General features: G+C 41.5%; 1 protein-coding gene across 1 annotated transcript in view; it reads left to right on the top strand.

The window, feature by feature from the left end:
- Positions 1-14,600, top strand: part of LOC120055308 (adenylate cyclase type 1-like) — a 59,706-nt gene that overhangs the window by 32,119 nt on the left and 12,987 nt on the right. The window contains exons 5-10 of the mRNA XM_039003184.1: positions 1,748-1,875; positions 3,586-3,744; positions 3,931-4,072; positions 6,135-6,290; positions 12,980-13,174; positions 13,352-13,449. Of these exons, the coding sequence (XP_038859112.1) occupies positions 1,748-1,875; positions 3,586-3,744; positions 3,931-4,072; positions 6,135-6,290; positions 12,980-13,174; positions 13,352-13,449 (878 nt within the window). The remainder of the gene's footprint in view (positions 1-1,747; positions 1,876-3,585; positions 3,745-3,930; positions 4,073-6,134; positions 6,291-12,979; positions 13,175-13,351; positions 13,450-14,600) is intronic.

Below are 14,600 nucleotides of genomic sequence, written 5' to 3'. Positions count from 1 at the left end.
TGCAATATACTGTATGTTCACATTAGTGTGTACATCACGCACAGTAGCCTACCGAATGTGCAGTACCCCTTTAAATTAAGTACAACTCATAAAGGCTTTATATAGGATACATAAAGGATTCATAAGCACTACATAAATGCTTCACAAATCATCTATGAGCATATGGGATACTCTACAAATCGTGCATAAAGCGTGACATGAAATCAAATTGTATTTGTATATCACGTTGATACAACACATGCATTTCAAGGTTCTTAACAAATCAAATCAAAGGCATAAGGACGTAACAATTCTAACTGTAGGATGAATTGCAAAATGTGACATATGTATGTTTATAGACCATTTATAGATTATGACATATGTATGTTTATAGACCATTTATAGAGTATGACATATGCTTATAGATGATTTGTGAAGCATATATGTGGTGCTTATGAAGCCTTTATGTATGCTATATAAAGCCTTTATAAGTTGTACTCTGTTTAAAGTGGGACCGGATAGGTCATAGTGTATTTGCACATTGTGCATATTGTATATGGATGCACAAGACCCAATTCAGATGCACAGATTTTCATACAGTATGTTAACATACAGTATGTTCCCTGAATGGCTTGCAGTGGTTCTCAATCCTGGTCCTGGGGACCCAAATGGGTGCACGTTTTAGTTTTTTCCCAAGCACTACACACCTGATTCAAATCCTCAAAGCCTGATGATGAGTTGATCATTTGAATTAGCTGTGTAGTGCTTGGGAAAAAACTAAACGCGCACCCCTTTGGGTCCCCAGGACCAGGATTGAGAACCACTGGCTTAGGGGAATGGATATTAGATAGGGAGGGGTTGAATATGAGATAGAGGGCACCAGGCAATCTAACATCGTAGGTCTGGCATACTGCTCTGAATATTAGAAAGCTTATGTGTATACACAGTGGCCAGTTTATTAGGTACACCCACCTAGTACCGGATCGGAACCCCCTTTGCCTCCAGAACAGCCGGAATTCTTTGGTGCATGGAAACGTTGCTCAATTGGTTTTAATTGAGCAACCATTACACCACTGCCACCAGCCTGTACCGTTGACACCAGGCAGGATGGGGCTATTGACTCATGCTGCTTACGCCAAATCCCGACTTTGCCATCTGCATGACGCAACAGGAACCGGGATTTGTCGGACCAGGCAATGTTTTTCCACTCCTCAATTGTCCAGTGTTGGTGATCGCTTGCACACCGGAGCCGCTTCTTGTTTGTAGCTGATAGTAGTGGAACCCGGTGTTGTCGTCTGCTGCAATAGCCCATCCGTGACAAGGATTGACGAGTTGTGCGTTCAGAGATGTCGTTCTGCACACCACTGTTGTACCTCTCCGTTATTTGCCTGTTTGTGGCCCGCCTGTTAGCTTACATGATTCTTGCAATTCTCCTTCAACCTCTCATCAACGAGCTGTTTTCGTCCAAAGGATGTCCTGGATGTTTTTTGTTTGACGCACCATTCTCGGTAAAAGCTAGACACTGTCATGTGTGAAAAACCCAGGAGGCCGGCCATTTCTGAGATACTGGAACCGGCGCGCCTGGCACTGACAATCATACTACGCTCAAAGTTGCTTAAGTCACTCGTTTTGCCCATTACAACATTCAATCGAACAGTAACTGAATGCCTCGATGCCTGTCTGCCTGTTTTATATAGCACTCTTTCTCTACTCTCTCTCACTCTCTCTCTCTCTCTCCCTCTACCCCGTCTCTGTCTCTGATTGACAGGAGAACCACTGTAGGCGTATAAAGATCTTGGGAGACTGTTACTACTGTGTGTCAGGTCTGACCCAGCCCAAGACTGACCACGCTCACTGCTGCGTGGAGATGGGCCTGGACATGATCGACACCATCACGTGAGTCTATAGGTTTCTGGTAAACACTCACTCAGTCATTGCTAGCACCTTGGAGCGTAGCGCTGCGGCATTTGTCTCTCCATGACGTCCTGTTCTTGGCCAGGTCCCAGGCTGATGTGATGTTATGTCCCAGGTTGTATAGGTCGTCCATGGTTAACACATCACCTGTCTGCTAAATGAACTGGTGTAGCCCACAGACATTTGGCATAGCCAGATCAGGACCTAACACAAGGACAACTCAGAGTATGCTATTCTGTTCTTCTGAAATAGAGTACATTTTCTTCATATCATGCTTCTTTAGACCTGTCTAAAATAAATAATGGAGTTATTGTGAAGGTGTAGGCTATCTTACGTGGGTTTATTAGACTTTAAAAATGTAGCTGTTCCAGAGGTCTGCATCAGTGTCTTGTAGGCTGTGTGTGGAAGCCAGGGGGATGCTAAATGTGTTTACATAATTAACGGTCAATTACCATGAGACCAACATTTTGTGACTGCCACAGCCCTAGGTACAGACACATTGAGTTGTGATGGACACCATATCACATAGCTCTTTATGGCTCTGTGGAATGAGCCTGCTGCATGGCTTTCAGCCATTATATTGATTCATTTGGTTTGACCAGGGATAAAGGCCCAACTGAAGACTGGGGATATTTTGCTATTCTATTCTTCTCATCTAAACCACAGTGGTTCAAGTGAGTCCAGGCTGAAGGATTCCTTAGTGGGATTGTCAATGGCTGCTATGAATACATGCCAAGACTGCAGATAGAGTTGAGAGTGGAATCTCATTTGAGGGCGCGGGAATGGAAATGTATTTGGATGCTTCCTTATGAAGCGTGAAAGTGTTTGTCTCATTTGCATGTCCTGCACAATTTGGAGAAAGAAGAAAGAGCTCAACACTTCAAAAAGCTTTATCCCATCCCGTGTTAAATGCATGGCCATGGACTTGGTCTTATATGGCTCTATGTGCACAAGGCCACACAGGATGTCAGTATTCATAAACAGACAATATAGGACTATACACAGACACATAGAGCTACAATGCACAATGAAAACACATGCCTTTTTATGTTAACGCTAGATTCATATGCATGTTCATTTATATTCCTATTGGTGACCAGTGTAGCATTTTTCCCTGTTTATTTTTGAGTCTAAAGATTGCTCTTAAATCTCACCCTGCTCCCTCCATACGGGTGGAATTTTCCTCTGTCTGCACTCTTACATTATTTTAAAAAAGTTTTAAAAAATTTAGTATCCGGAGTAGCAACCATTTTGTCCTTCTGGCTTATCTCCCCAGAACATGTGCACTTTTTCCCCCAGAGAGAGAGAGAGAGAGGGAGGGAGGGAGGGAGGGAGGGAGGGAGGGAGGGAGGGAGGGAGGTTAGAACTCAGCTGCCTGGCCTTTCTATATTATTAGGTGAAGAGGAGCAGCACCATTTATCATGGAAGAATAACATTTGTGGAATTTATGACATTGCCTGCTAAGGCAATAAATTATTTGTATACAGGAATGCTATAGTACACACAAACATCTACTCGTATGCACACACTCACACACACATGCATGCAGGCACACTTAGGGACTTGGCACTTGGCTGGCAGGCAGGTACACACGCACGTACGCAGGCATACACATATACACACACAATCACACACACATACACACAGTATCAATGTTTTAATATTGTAATGACTCTCCTCATGCACCTGCAGGTCGGTAGCGGAGGCCACCGAGGTGAATCTGAACATGCGCGTGGGTCTCCACACGGGCCGGGTTCTGTGTGGGGTCCTGGGACTGAGGAAGTGGCAGTATGACGTATGGTCCAACGATGTCACACTGGCCAACGTGATGGAGGCAGGGGGACTGCCTGGGTTAGTACCAGTTACCACCATGCCAAAATCTACTGTCCCAACTTCACACACAACAACTTCACACACAACACAGGCTGTGAGCTGCGCCTCTGGAGCAATTAGGGGTTAAGGGCCTTGCTCTAAAGCACAACGACAGTAGGTAGCACCACATGAGGCTGACTGTTTGTGTTTCTCCTTCTCCACCAGGAAGGTCCACATCACCAAGGCGACCCTGGACTCCCTGAATGGAGACTATGAGGTTGAACCAGGCAACGGTCATGAGAGAAATGCCTTCCTCCTCAAACACCAGATCGAGACCTTCTTCATTGTGCCAACTCACCGACGGAAGGTGTGTTTGTGTCTGCATACGTGTGTGTGTGTGTGTGTGTGTGGTGTGTGTGTGTGTGTGTGTGTGTGTGTGTGTGTGTGTGTGTGTGTGTGTGTGTGTGTGTGTGTGTGTGTGTGTGTGTGTGTGTACAGTATGTGAGATCTTCTGCATGGGAGTGTGTATGTGTGTGTAGGATTAGAGGTGTTTGTATGTGTGTGTGGGGATGAGTGTTTATGTGTGTTTACATTATGAAAAAAGTAAAAATAGACACATTTTAGGACACAGATCTCATTTGGTCTTATAGTAGTTAACTTAGGTTCAGTGATGACATCTGTGGAACATGAAGTAAGCCTACTAGCTAGCAGTAGTCTAGCCATTAGGATTCCTGGTTTTTACCCAGGCAGCCCGGGTTCAACTCCCGGTATGGGAACTCACACTTTGGGCAGCAGGTAGCCTAGTGGTTAGAGCATTGGGCCAGTAACCGAAAGGTCGATAGTTGGAATCCCTGATCCGACAAGTTGAAACATCTGTCGATTTGCCCTTGAGCAAGGCACTTAACCCTAATTGCTCTAGAGTCGCCATTGATAATGGCTGACCCTGGCCGTGACCACACTGTCTGAGGGTGTCTCAGGCGGAGTTGGGATATGCAAAAAACATATTTCTAATTCACACATACGTATCAATTGTACATGTGTGAAATTTGAAAAATATAAGCACCCACCAAATTATTACTAAATGATTATACTAGCATTCTTAGTTGGACTAGGAAACACAGTATGGGACATAACCTTGGGCATACTTGAACATTTTCTTGGATATACAGTACTCGACATAACATTGGATATACTTGGAAATACATACATGAACTGCACATAACCTTGGCATACTGTACATGGACAGATGCAGTGAGACTGCCAGAAGTTAGGATAGATAATCAATTTTAAGTCCAGATTTAAAAAAGACTTAACCTCTCATTAGCCTGCATTTTCATCTCAATAGGTCTGGAAAGACAGTACTTTAGTGCTGTAGTAATGTAGGCCTACATGTTCCATATGCCGTGTGTATATTAGAAAGTGTTACGTACGTTTTCATTGAGTTGTCACTCCCTCACGTTGGTAGGGTTTTTCAGATGAGATGGGTTCCCTTACAGTCTCGCTGATGTTCTGTAAGTGCTGTTATTGTGTAGTGGAAACATCTAGGAGCAACAACGGCTCAGCCGCGAAGTGGTAGGCCACACAAGCTCACAGAACGGGACCACCGAGTGCTGAAGCACGTAAAGATTGTCTGTTCTCGGTGACAACACTCACTACGGAGTTCCAAACTGCCTCTGTAAGCAACGTCAGCACAAGACTGTTCGTCGGGATCTATCTATCTCCTCTCCTGCTATCTCCTTCTCCTACCCTACCCTCGTCTTGCAGACTTTATTAGGTCTGGAGAGAGGATCTGACTTCCTGATGCCTGACGCCTGTGTATTTATTATATGCTGCTTGGCTATTCTAATGGTACACTGTAAAGAAATGAACACAGTCTGGTGAGGTGCTGAGTGCTGACTAGCGGAAGATAAATGAAACAGTCAAGGCTCTTCAGCCGAAACGTTGGCTAATAAATCTACAAGGAAGGAGAGATGAGTGCACAACTTTTCTTTAGCAATTGTGCACTGTTATCCACCAGGTTTCACATGATGTAAAAGTGTATGTATGTGGATCCTTACATGAACCTTTACAGCAGTGTCATAGTGTCTCAGAGGGCCGTCCAACCACCCTGTCTTCTTCTACTCTCCTCCTCTGTGAGTGGTGGGACCCTTGACTAAGGTTGTGGCCCAAATGACTCTCAATGAAGTCCACCACTTTTCAACAAGTGCACTAAATAGGAAATAGGGTGCCATTTAAGACACAGCTTTGGTTAATCCTCTTAATAGACACACCGACAGCTCTACTTCATCTAAGAGAAGAGAGAGAAGAGACACAGTTGTGTGTTTGTGTTTGTGTACTGTAATCTGGGTTGAAACCATATCTACTGAAGTGTATCTCCTGTATCATAGTGTGTATCTTAACACCTGCTCTCACTGCTTGTTTGTTGACAGATATTCCCAGGATTGATTCTCTCGGATATAAAACCTGCCAAAAAGATGAAGTTTAAGACGGTGTGCTACTTGCTGGTGCAGCTCATGCACTGTAGGAAGATGTTCAAGGCAGAGATACCCTTCTCAAACGCCATGAACTGTGAGGATGGTGACAAGGTAAGGGCTTTGTGTGTGTTTGGGGGTGTGTGTGTTATGTAAGGGAGTGTAGAGACAGAGAAGTTGTATGTGTGTGTATACATGAAATGTGTTTTTGTGTGTGTACATGCATGTGTGTGTGTTGTGTTAGGGAATGTAGAAACAGGGAGAGGCGTTGTATGCGCACGTGTGTACGTCTGTGCACATGTGTGCGTGCGTGCGTGCAAGTGTGTGTGAGCGTACGTGTGTTTGTGCGTGCAAGTGTGTGTGTCCTCGATGAGGAGTCCCAGCCACCTAGACTTAGTTGACCTTCATCAGCTTACTTTCAAATCCTGTGGTAATCTGGCTAAGTGTCAGTGTGTTTACTTGACCTGCTATTCTTGTGAAGAAATCCTGAGGTCTGGCTACAGTTCAACTCTGGCTCAGGGTATTTAAATGCAGATGCTCAGGGTATTTAAATGCAGATGCTCAGGGTATTGAAATGCAGATGCTCAGGTCTGTGTGGGTGTGTGTGGAAAAAGGAGGTGTAGGATAAGAACCAAATGAATATTGCACTTTCAGATAAAAGCATGAAACTTGGTACACTCACCTACCTCTATGTGGTTACACTTATGTAATATGTCATAGAGCTGTGACTATGTAAAGTTCATGCAATCATCTCTAACAGTTTGAAACTGTTTCCATTTCCTTCGTGATAACCCTGGATGAAAACATGTAGACATAGACAAGACAATACACAGGAGAGGAAAAGGACAAAGTGTAAATATACTCGACACAGAATGAAAGATTAGGATTCAGGCCACACACACACTCTCTCCAGGTTGTTGGAAATGACACAGACTCTGGGAGAGAAATAGAGAGAGAGAGATAGAGGGTGACGGGAGAGGAGGAAGGAGAGAAAGGATGAGTGCGCTCAGAGCAGGCGTGGGTGTGTGATGTGATGACTGTCCTATGCTCCCCAGACCATCTCCAAACGATTGGGTCATATGCAGAAGTTCACATTCTGTGGGGAATATATTACAGTGGGAGATAGAGAGGAAGATAGAGAGACACATAGAGAGAGAGAGAGACAAAGCAAGAGAGAGAGTGGGAGATAGAGGGAGAAACTGAAGAGAGAGACTAGAGAGAGAGAAAGACGGTAGAGGAAAGGGGTGAGAGACAAGCTTTTAACATAGACATATAAATACTCATTAGCATAATGAATGCACACACACCTCCGAAACAACCAACAAAAAGCGAGAGGTGTTAAAGGATGAAGGATGATGAGGATGAAGTCAATGGGGTGTGTGTTAACCTTCCACAACATTCGTCATTCACTCTGTGGCCCCCCTGTCCCCATTATGAAGCCACTCTCTCCAGCCTCTCCTTGCCTAGTCACTGGCTCTCACACTGTGATACTGATGTCTGTACAGCTCAATGGCTTTCTGCCTTCATCCAGGAAGACTCACTCAGGCTACGTCACAAATGGCACCCTATTCCCTATATAGTGCACTACGAAGGGAATAGGGTGCCATCTGGGATGTATCCTCCTTCTCTCTGGTGTTAAAACTTCTTCTGGCTGCAAGCCCGACGTCGGTACACTTATGACAACAGCCAGCTCAAGTGCAGGGCGCGAAATTCAAAATATATTTGTTTTAAATATTTAACTTTCCTTCTTGTCAATAGGGGGGCGCCATTTTGACTTTGTAAAAATTCGTTCCCAAATTAAACTGCCTCGTACTCAATTCTTGCTCGTACAATATGCATATTATTATTACTATTGGATAGAAAACACTCTCTAGTTTCTAAAACCGTTTGAATTATTTCTCTGAGTGAAACAGAACTCATTCTGTAGCACACTTCCTGTCAAGGAGTGAGATTTCTGAAATCGAGGTCTCTGTTCTAGGGTCAGTTTATAAATTCCCATGTAAGCTATGGGGCTACATGCACTGCATACGCCTTCCTCTAGATGTCAATAAGCGGTGAGAATTTGAATGGAGTGGATTGCACCATCTGGGGCACTATAAAAGCCCGTGGAACGGAAGGTCCGACCTTTTCAACGGGGCGCCTGGCGCAGGAGGGACATCACAATGGCGTCCTGAAAAGCTTTCGTTTTAGCAGTTCTATATCTCCGGCTCTGATTTAATTTGATTTTTGTCTTAAAAACTTCATAAGGTAGTTAATTTAAACCGACTTATAGCAGTTTATATCAGTTTATTGCGATTTTCTGGAATTTCTTTGTGACGCGCTATCACGAGTTGGACACCTCTCCTGCACATAGCTAGCGTTAGCTGCTAATTCTACAGGAGAAGAGGACATCTTTCAACCAAAAGACGATTGTTCTGGAGAAAGGACACCTTGCCCAAGATTCTGATGGAAGCTCGTCAAATAGTAAGAAGTCTTTATGCTGTAAATTCGTATTTATGTTGACAAATGTTAAACAATAATTCCGCCATGAATTTCGGTGCGGTCTCGCTTTAGCGCACGCTGTATGCGCAGTAACGTTAATTTTAAAAATCTAACACAGCGGTTGCATTAACAAGTCCAATACAGCATATGAAAGGTACACATCTTGTGAATCCAGCCAACATGTCCGATTTTTAAAATGTTTTACAGCGAAAACAGCACATATATTTATGTTAGCTCACCACCAAATACAAAAAAGGACAGTCATTTTTCACAGCACAGGTAGCATGCACAAAGCCAACCTAACTAACCAAGAACCAACCAAACTAACCAAGAAACAACTTCATCAGATGACAGTCTTATAACATGTTATACAATAAATCTATGTTTTGTTCGAAAATGTGCATATTTAGAGCTGAAATCAGTGGTTACACATTGTGCTAAGGTAGCATCTTTTTCCCAGAACGTCCGGATATTTTTCTGACTCTCACATATTCTGACCAAATAACTATTCATAAACATTACTAAAAAATACATGTTGTATAGGAAATGATAGATACACTAGTTCTTAATGCAATCGCAGTGTTAGAATTCTAAAAATAACTTCATTACGACATAAGGCTTACGTTATGGCGAGCGAGTGCCCAAAACCTGGGCGCAAAACTAATAGTACACAGTTCGACAGATATATGAAATAGCATCATAAAATGGGTCCTACTTTTGATGAGCTTCCATCAGAATGTTGTACAAGAGGTCCTTTGTCAAGAACAATCGTTGTTTGGATTTAGAACGTCCTTTTTCCCTCTTGAATTAGCAAGCGCACTAGCAAAGTGGCGCGAAGCTCTCCTTCCTGAACAAAGGCACACAACGCAACACGCCTAACGTCCCGAATAAATTTCAATAATCTAATAAAACTATATTGAAAAAACATACTTTACGATGATATTGTCACATGTATCAAATAAAATCAAAGCCGGAGATAGTAGTCGCCTATAACGACAGCTTTACAGAAGGCAATTCCAGGTCCATCCTCGCGCTTTCCAGAAAACAGGAAATGGGTGACACGTCATTCCAAGAGGATTTATTCAGCCTCAGACCAAGATAAACACTCCATTTCTTCTCTCACTGCCTCTTGACATCTAGGGGAAGGTGTATGACGTGCATGTATACTAATACGTATCATGCCCATTTATAGGCAGGACCTAGAACAGAGCCTCGATTTCAGACTTTCCACTTCCTGGTCAGGAAGTTTGTGCCAAATGAGTTCTGTTTTACTCACAGATATAATTCAAACGGTTTTAGAAACTAGAGAGTGTTTTCTATCCAATAGTAGTAATAATAATATGCATATTGTACGAGCAAGAATTGAGTACGAGGCCGTTTGAAATGGGCACCTTTTATCAGAGCTACTCAATACTGCCCCTGCAGCCAGAAGAAGTTAAATCACTGCTTCTGCGCTGCTGCCCCACATAGCGTACTGTACAATAATGATATTTACTTCCTATGGACACTTAAGAAAAGGGTGTTTATTTGGGTCAGAGAATTAATGTTAGCTGTCGAGGGAATAATGAATGTTAACTGTAGAGGGAATAATGAATGTTAACTGTAGAAGAAATACTGAATGTTAACTGTAGAAGAAATACTGAATGTTAACTGTAGAAGAAATACTGAATGTTAACTGTAGAGGGAATACTGAATGTTAACTGTAGAGGGAATACAGAATGTTAACTGTAGAGGGAATACCGAATGTTAACTGTAGAGGGAATACCGAATGTTAACTGTAGAGGGAATACCGAATGTTAACTGTAGAGGGAACAATGAATGTTAACTGTAGAGGGAATAATGAATGTTAACTGTAGAGGGAATAATGAATGTTAACTGTAGAGGGAACAATGAATGTTAACTGTAGAAGGAATACTGAATGTTAACTGTAGAATGAATAATGAATGTTAACTGTAGAGGGAATAATGAATGTTAACTGTAGAGGGAATAATGAATGTTAACTGTAGAGGGAATAATGCATGTTAACTGTAGAGGGAACAATGAATGTTAACTGTAGAGGGAATAATGAATGTTAACTGTAGAGGGAATACTGAATGTTAACTGTAGAGGGAATAATGAATGCTAACTGTAGAGGGAACAATGAATGTTAACTGTAGAGGGAATAATGAATGTTAACTGTAGAGGGAATAATGAATGTTAACTGTAGAGGGAATAATGAATGTTAACTGTAGAGGGAATAATGATTGTTAACTGTAGAGGGAATAATGATTGTTAACTGTAGAGGGAATAATGAATGTTAACTGTAGTTGGGAATACTGAATGTTAACTGTAGAGGGAATACAGAATGTTAACTGTAGAAGGAATAATGAATGTTAACTGTAGAGGGAATAATGAATGTTAACTGTAGAAGAAATACTGAATGTTAACTGTAGAAGAAATACTGAATGTTAACTGTAGAGGGAATACTGAATGTTAACTGTAGAGGGAATACCGATTGTTAACTGTAGAGGGAATACCGATTGTTAACTGTAGAGGGAATACTGAATGTTAACTGTAGAGGGAATACTGAATGTTAACTGTAGAGGGAATACTGAATGTTAACTGTAGAGGGAATACTGAATGTTAACTGTAGAGGGAATAATGAATGTTAACTGTAGAGGGAATAATGAATGTTAACTGTAGAGGCAATAATGAATGTTAACTGTAGAAGGAATACTGAATGTTAACTGTAGAGGGAATACTGAATGTTAACTGTAGAAGGAATATTGAATGTTAACTGTAGAGGGAATAATAAATGTTAACTGTAGAGGGAATAATGAATGTTAACTGTAGAGGGAACAATGAATGTTAACTGAAGAAGGAATACTGAATGTTAACTGTAGAATGAATAATGAATGTTAACTGTAGAGGGAATAATGAATGTTAACTGTAGAGGGAATAATGAATGTTAACTGTAGAGGGAATAATTAATGTTAACTGTAGAGGGAATAATGCATGTTAACTGTAGAAGGAATACTGAATGTTAACTGTAGAGGGAATACATAATGTTAACTGTAGAGGGAATACTGAATGTTAACTGTAGAGGGAATAATGAATATTAACTGTAGAGGGAATACTGAATGTTAACTGTAGAGGGAATAATGAATGCTAACTGTAGAGGGAACAATGAATGTTAACTGTAGAGGGAATAATGAATGTTAACTGTAGAGGGAATAATGAATGCTAACTGTAGAGGGAATAATGAATGTTAACTGTAGAGGGAATAATGAATGCTAACTGTAGAGGGAATACTGAATGTTAACTGTAGAGGGAATACTGAATGTTAACTGTAGAGGGAATAATGCATGTTAACTGTAGAGGGAATACTGAATGTTAACTGTAGAGGGAATAATGAATGCTAACTGTAGAGGGAACAATGAATGTTAACTGTAGAGGGAATAATGAATGCTAACTGTAGAGGGAATAATGAATGTTAACTGTAGAGGGAATAATGACTGTTAACTGTAGAGGGAATTCCGAATGTTAACTGTAGAGGGAATAATGAATGTTAACTGAACTGTAGAGGGAACAATGAATGTTAACTGAACTGTAGAGGGAACAATGAATGTTAACTGGAGAGGGAACAATGAATGTTAACTGGATAGGGAATAATGAATGTTAACTGGAGAGGGAATAATGGATTTTTTGTTTGTTGTGTGAAGATAAGCATTTATTAAGTTGATGTCAGTTATTGACAAATGTGAAGTCAAGTCAACCACAATGATTGATTTAGTTTCATTGCCCTTTTTGAATACAATTAGAACAAATCTCTTCTTACTCCAATGTCAATATTGTTGTTGAATGGTTTGTGATATACAGTACGTGCTAAATAGGGTTGTCACAATACCAGTATTGCGATACTCATAAGTATCGTGGCAAGGAAACAAAACATGAGATAGATTTAATTTCTTGAGTAAAAATGCCCTAATGTTTGAAACAAACATTATTATGTTGTCATCCAGAGTCTTAAAAAAAAAAAAAAACTATAGCACAGAATATTTTACTTAAAGTAGGTTTTTAAGGTCCAAAGACTTTCTTCTGCTTTGTGTTTTCTTTTTTGGCATGGAAAATCAAATATTGCGATATTGCGATACTGGTATCGTCACAACCCTACCTACATGCAGTTAGATTTAAACTTTCTCTACCCCGCAGTGATCCTCAACAATAGACAGTAAAAGCCCTGTAGTATTTTTCCTCCAAGCTCCATTGTTTTGAACAGCTGGTATCAAACCCTCTGAACGTAGTTAAGTCAGGACTCCGTTTCCCACAATGCTGTGCCACAGCGGAGGGCCCTGCGGACGGCTCCAGATAAACTGCGGAACCGGACTTCGGTGTCAGCTAACGTGACCCAGGCCAGCCCGGGCACGCGGGTCAACCGCTACATTGGTCGTCTGATCGAGGCGAGGCAGACAGAGTCGGACACAGCTGACCTCAACTTCCTTACACTCATGTACAAGTGCTCTGAGCGCGAGCAGAGGGTGAGTTACTGTACTGCACTTACAACATACATGTACACACACACAACTGCAAACTCTGCAACATAAGGAATAAAATTACTTTTGAATCGGACTCTTTCATAGACATTGCATCCATGTCTGCTTTATTAATTGTTTTGCATATATCTGAGACATCCCTCTCTCTGGTTTCTCTGACAGTACCACCAGCTACACGATGAGTACTTCTCCAGCGCTGTAGTCCTCTCTCTAATCCTAGCTGCCTTGTTCGGCCTTGTCTACTTTCTCATCATCCCACAGTATGTATTAGATTATTAGAGGTGTCATCCTACCACAGTATGCATTAGATTATTAGAGGATATCATCCTACCACAGTATGTATTAGATTATTAGAGGATATCATCCTACCACAGTATGCATTAGATTATTAGAGGATATCATCCTAACACAGTTTGTATTAGATTATTAGAGGATATCATCCTACCACAGTATGTATTAGATGATTATAGGATATCATCCTACCACAGTATGTATTAGATTATTAGAGGATATATCCTACCACAGTATGCATTAAATTATTAGAGGATATCATCCTACCACAGTATGTATTAGATTATTAGAGGATATCATCCTACCACAGTATGTATTAGATTATTAGAGGATATCATCCTACCACAGTATGTATTAGGTTATTAGAGGTGTCATCCTACCACAGTATGTATTAGGTTATTAGAGGATATCATCCTACCACAGTATGTATTAGGTTATTAGAGGTGTCATCCTACCACAGTATGTATTAGATTATTAGAGGTGTCATCTTACCACAGTATGTATTAGGTTATTAGAGGATATCATCCTACCACAGTATGTATTAGATTATTAGAGGTGTCATCCTACCACAGTATGTATTAGGTTATTAGAGGATATCATCCTACCACAGTATGTATTCGATTATTAGAGGATATCATCCTACCAGTATGTATTAGGTTATTAGAGGATATCTGACAGCAACTCATTCTGTAGCTCTCTCTCTCTCTCTCTCTCTCTCTCTCTCTCTCTCTCTCTCTCTCTCTCTCTCTCTCGGTCTCTCTCTGTCTCTCTCTCTCTCGGTCTCGGTCTCGGTCTCTCTCTCTCTCTCTCTCTCTCTCTCTCTCTCTTTCACTTTCTCCCTCTATCTCTCTCTTTCATTTTACTATATGATGTCTGACAGCAACACACGCTCTCTGTAGCTCTCTCTGTAGCTCTCTCTGTAGCTCTCTGCAGCTCTCTCTGTATCTCTTTCTGTATCTCTCAATGCAGCTCTCTCTGCTGCTCCCTCTGCAGCTCTCTCTGCAGCTCTCTCTGCAGCTCTCTCTGTGTCTCTCTCTGTAGCTCTCTGCAGCTCTCTCTGTATCTCTTTCTGTATCTCTCAATGCAGCTCTCTCTGCTGCTCCCTCTGCAGCTCTCTCTG

Source organism: Salvelinus namaycush, chromosome 11 (assembly GCF_016432855.1).
Source record: "Salvelinus namaycush isolate Seneca chromosome 11, SaNama_1.0, whole genome shotgun sequence".
Classification (NCBI taxonomy): domain Eukaryota; kingdom Metazoa; phylum Chordata; class Actinopteri; order Salmoniformes; family Salmonidae; genus Salvelinus; species Salvelinus namaycush.
Note: the sequence above shows the minus strand (reverse complement) of the source record. Positions and strands in the feature narration are given on the sequence as shown.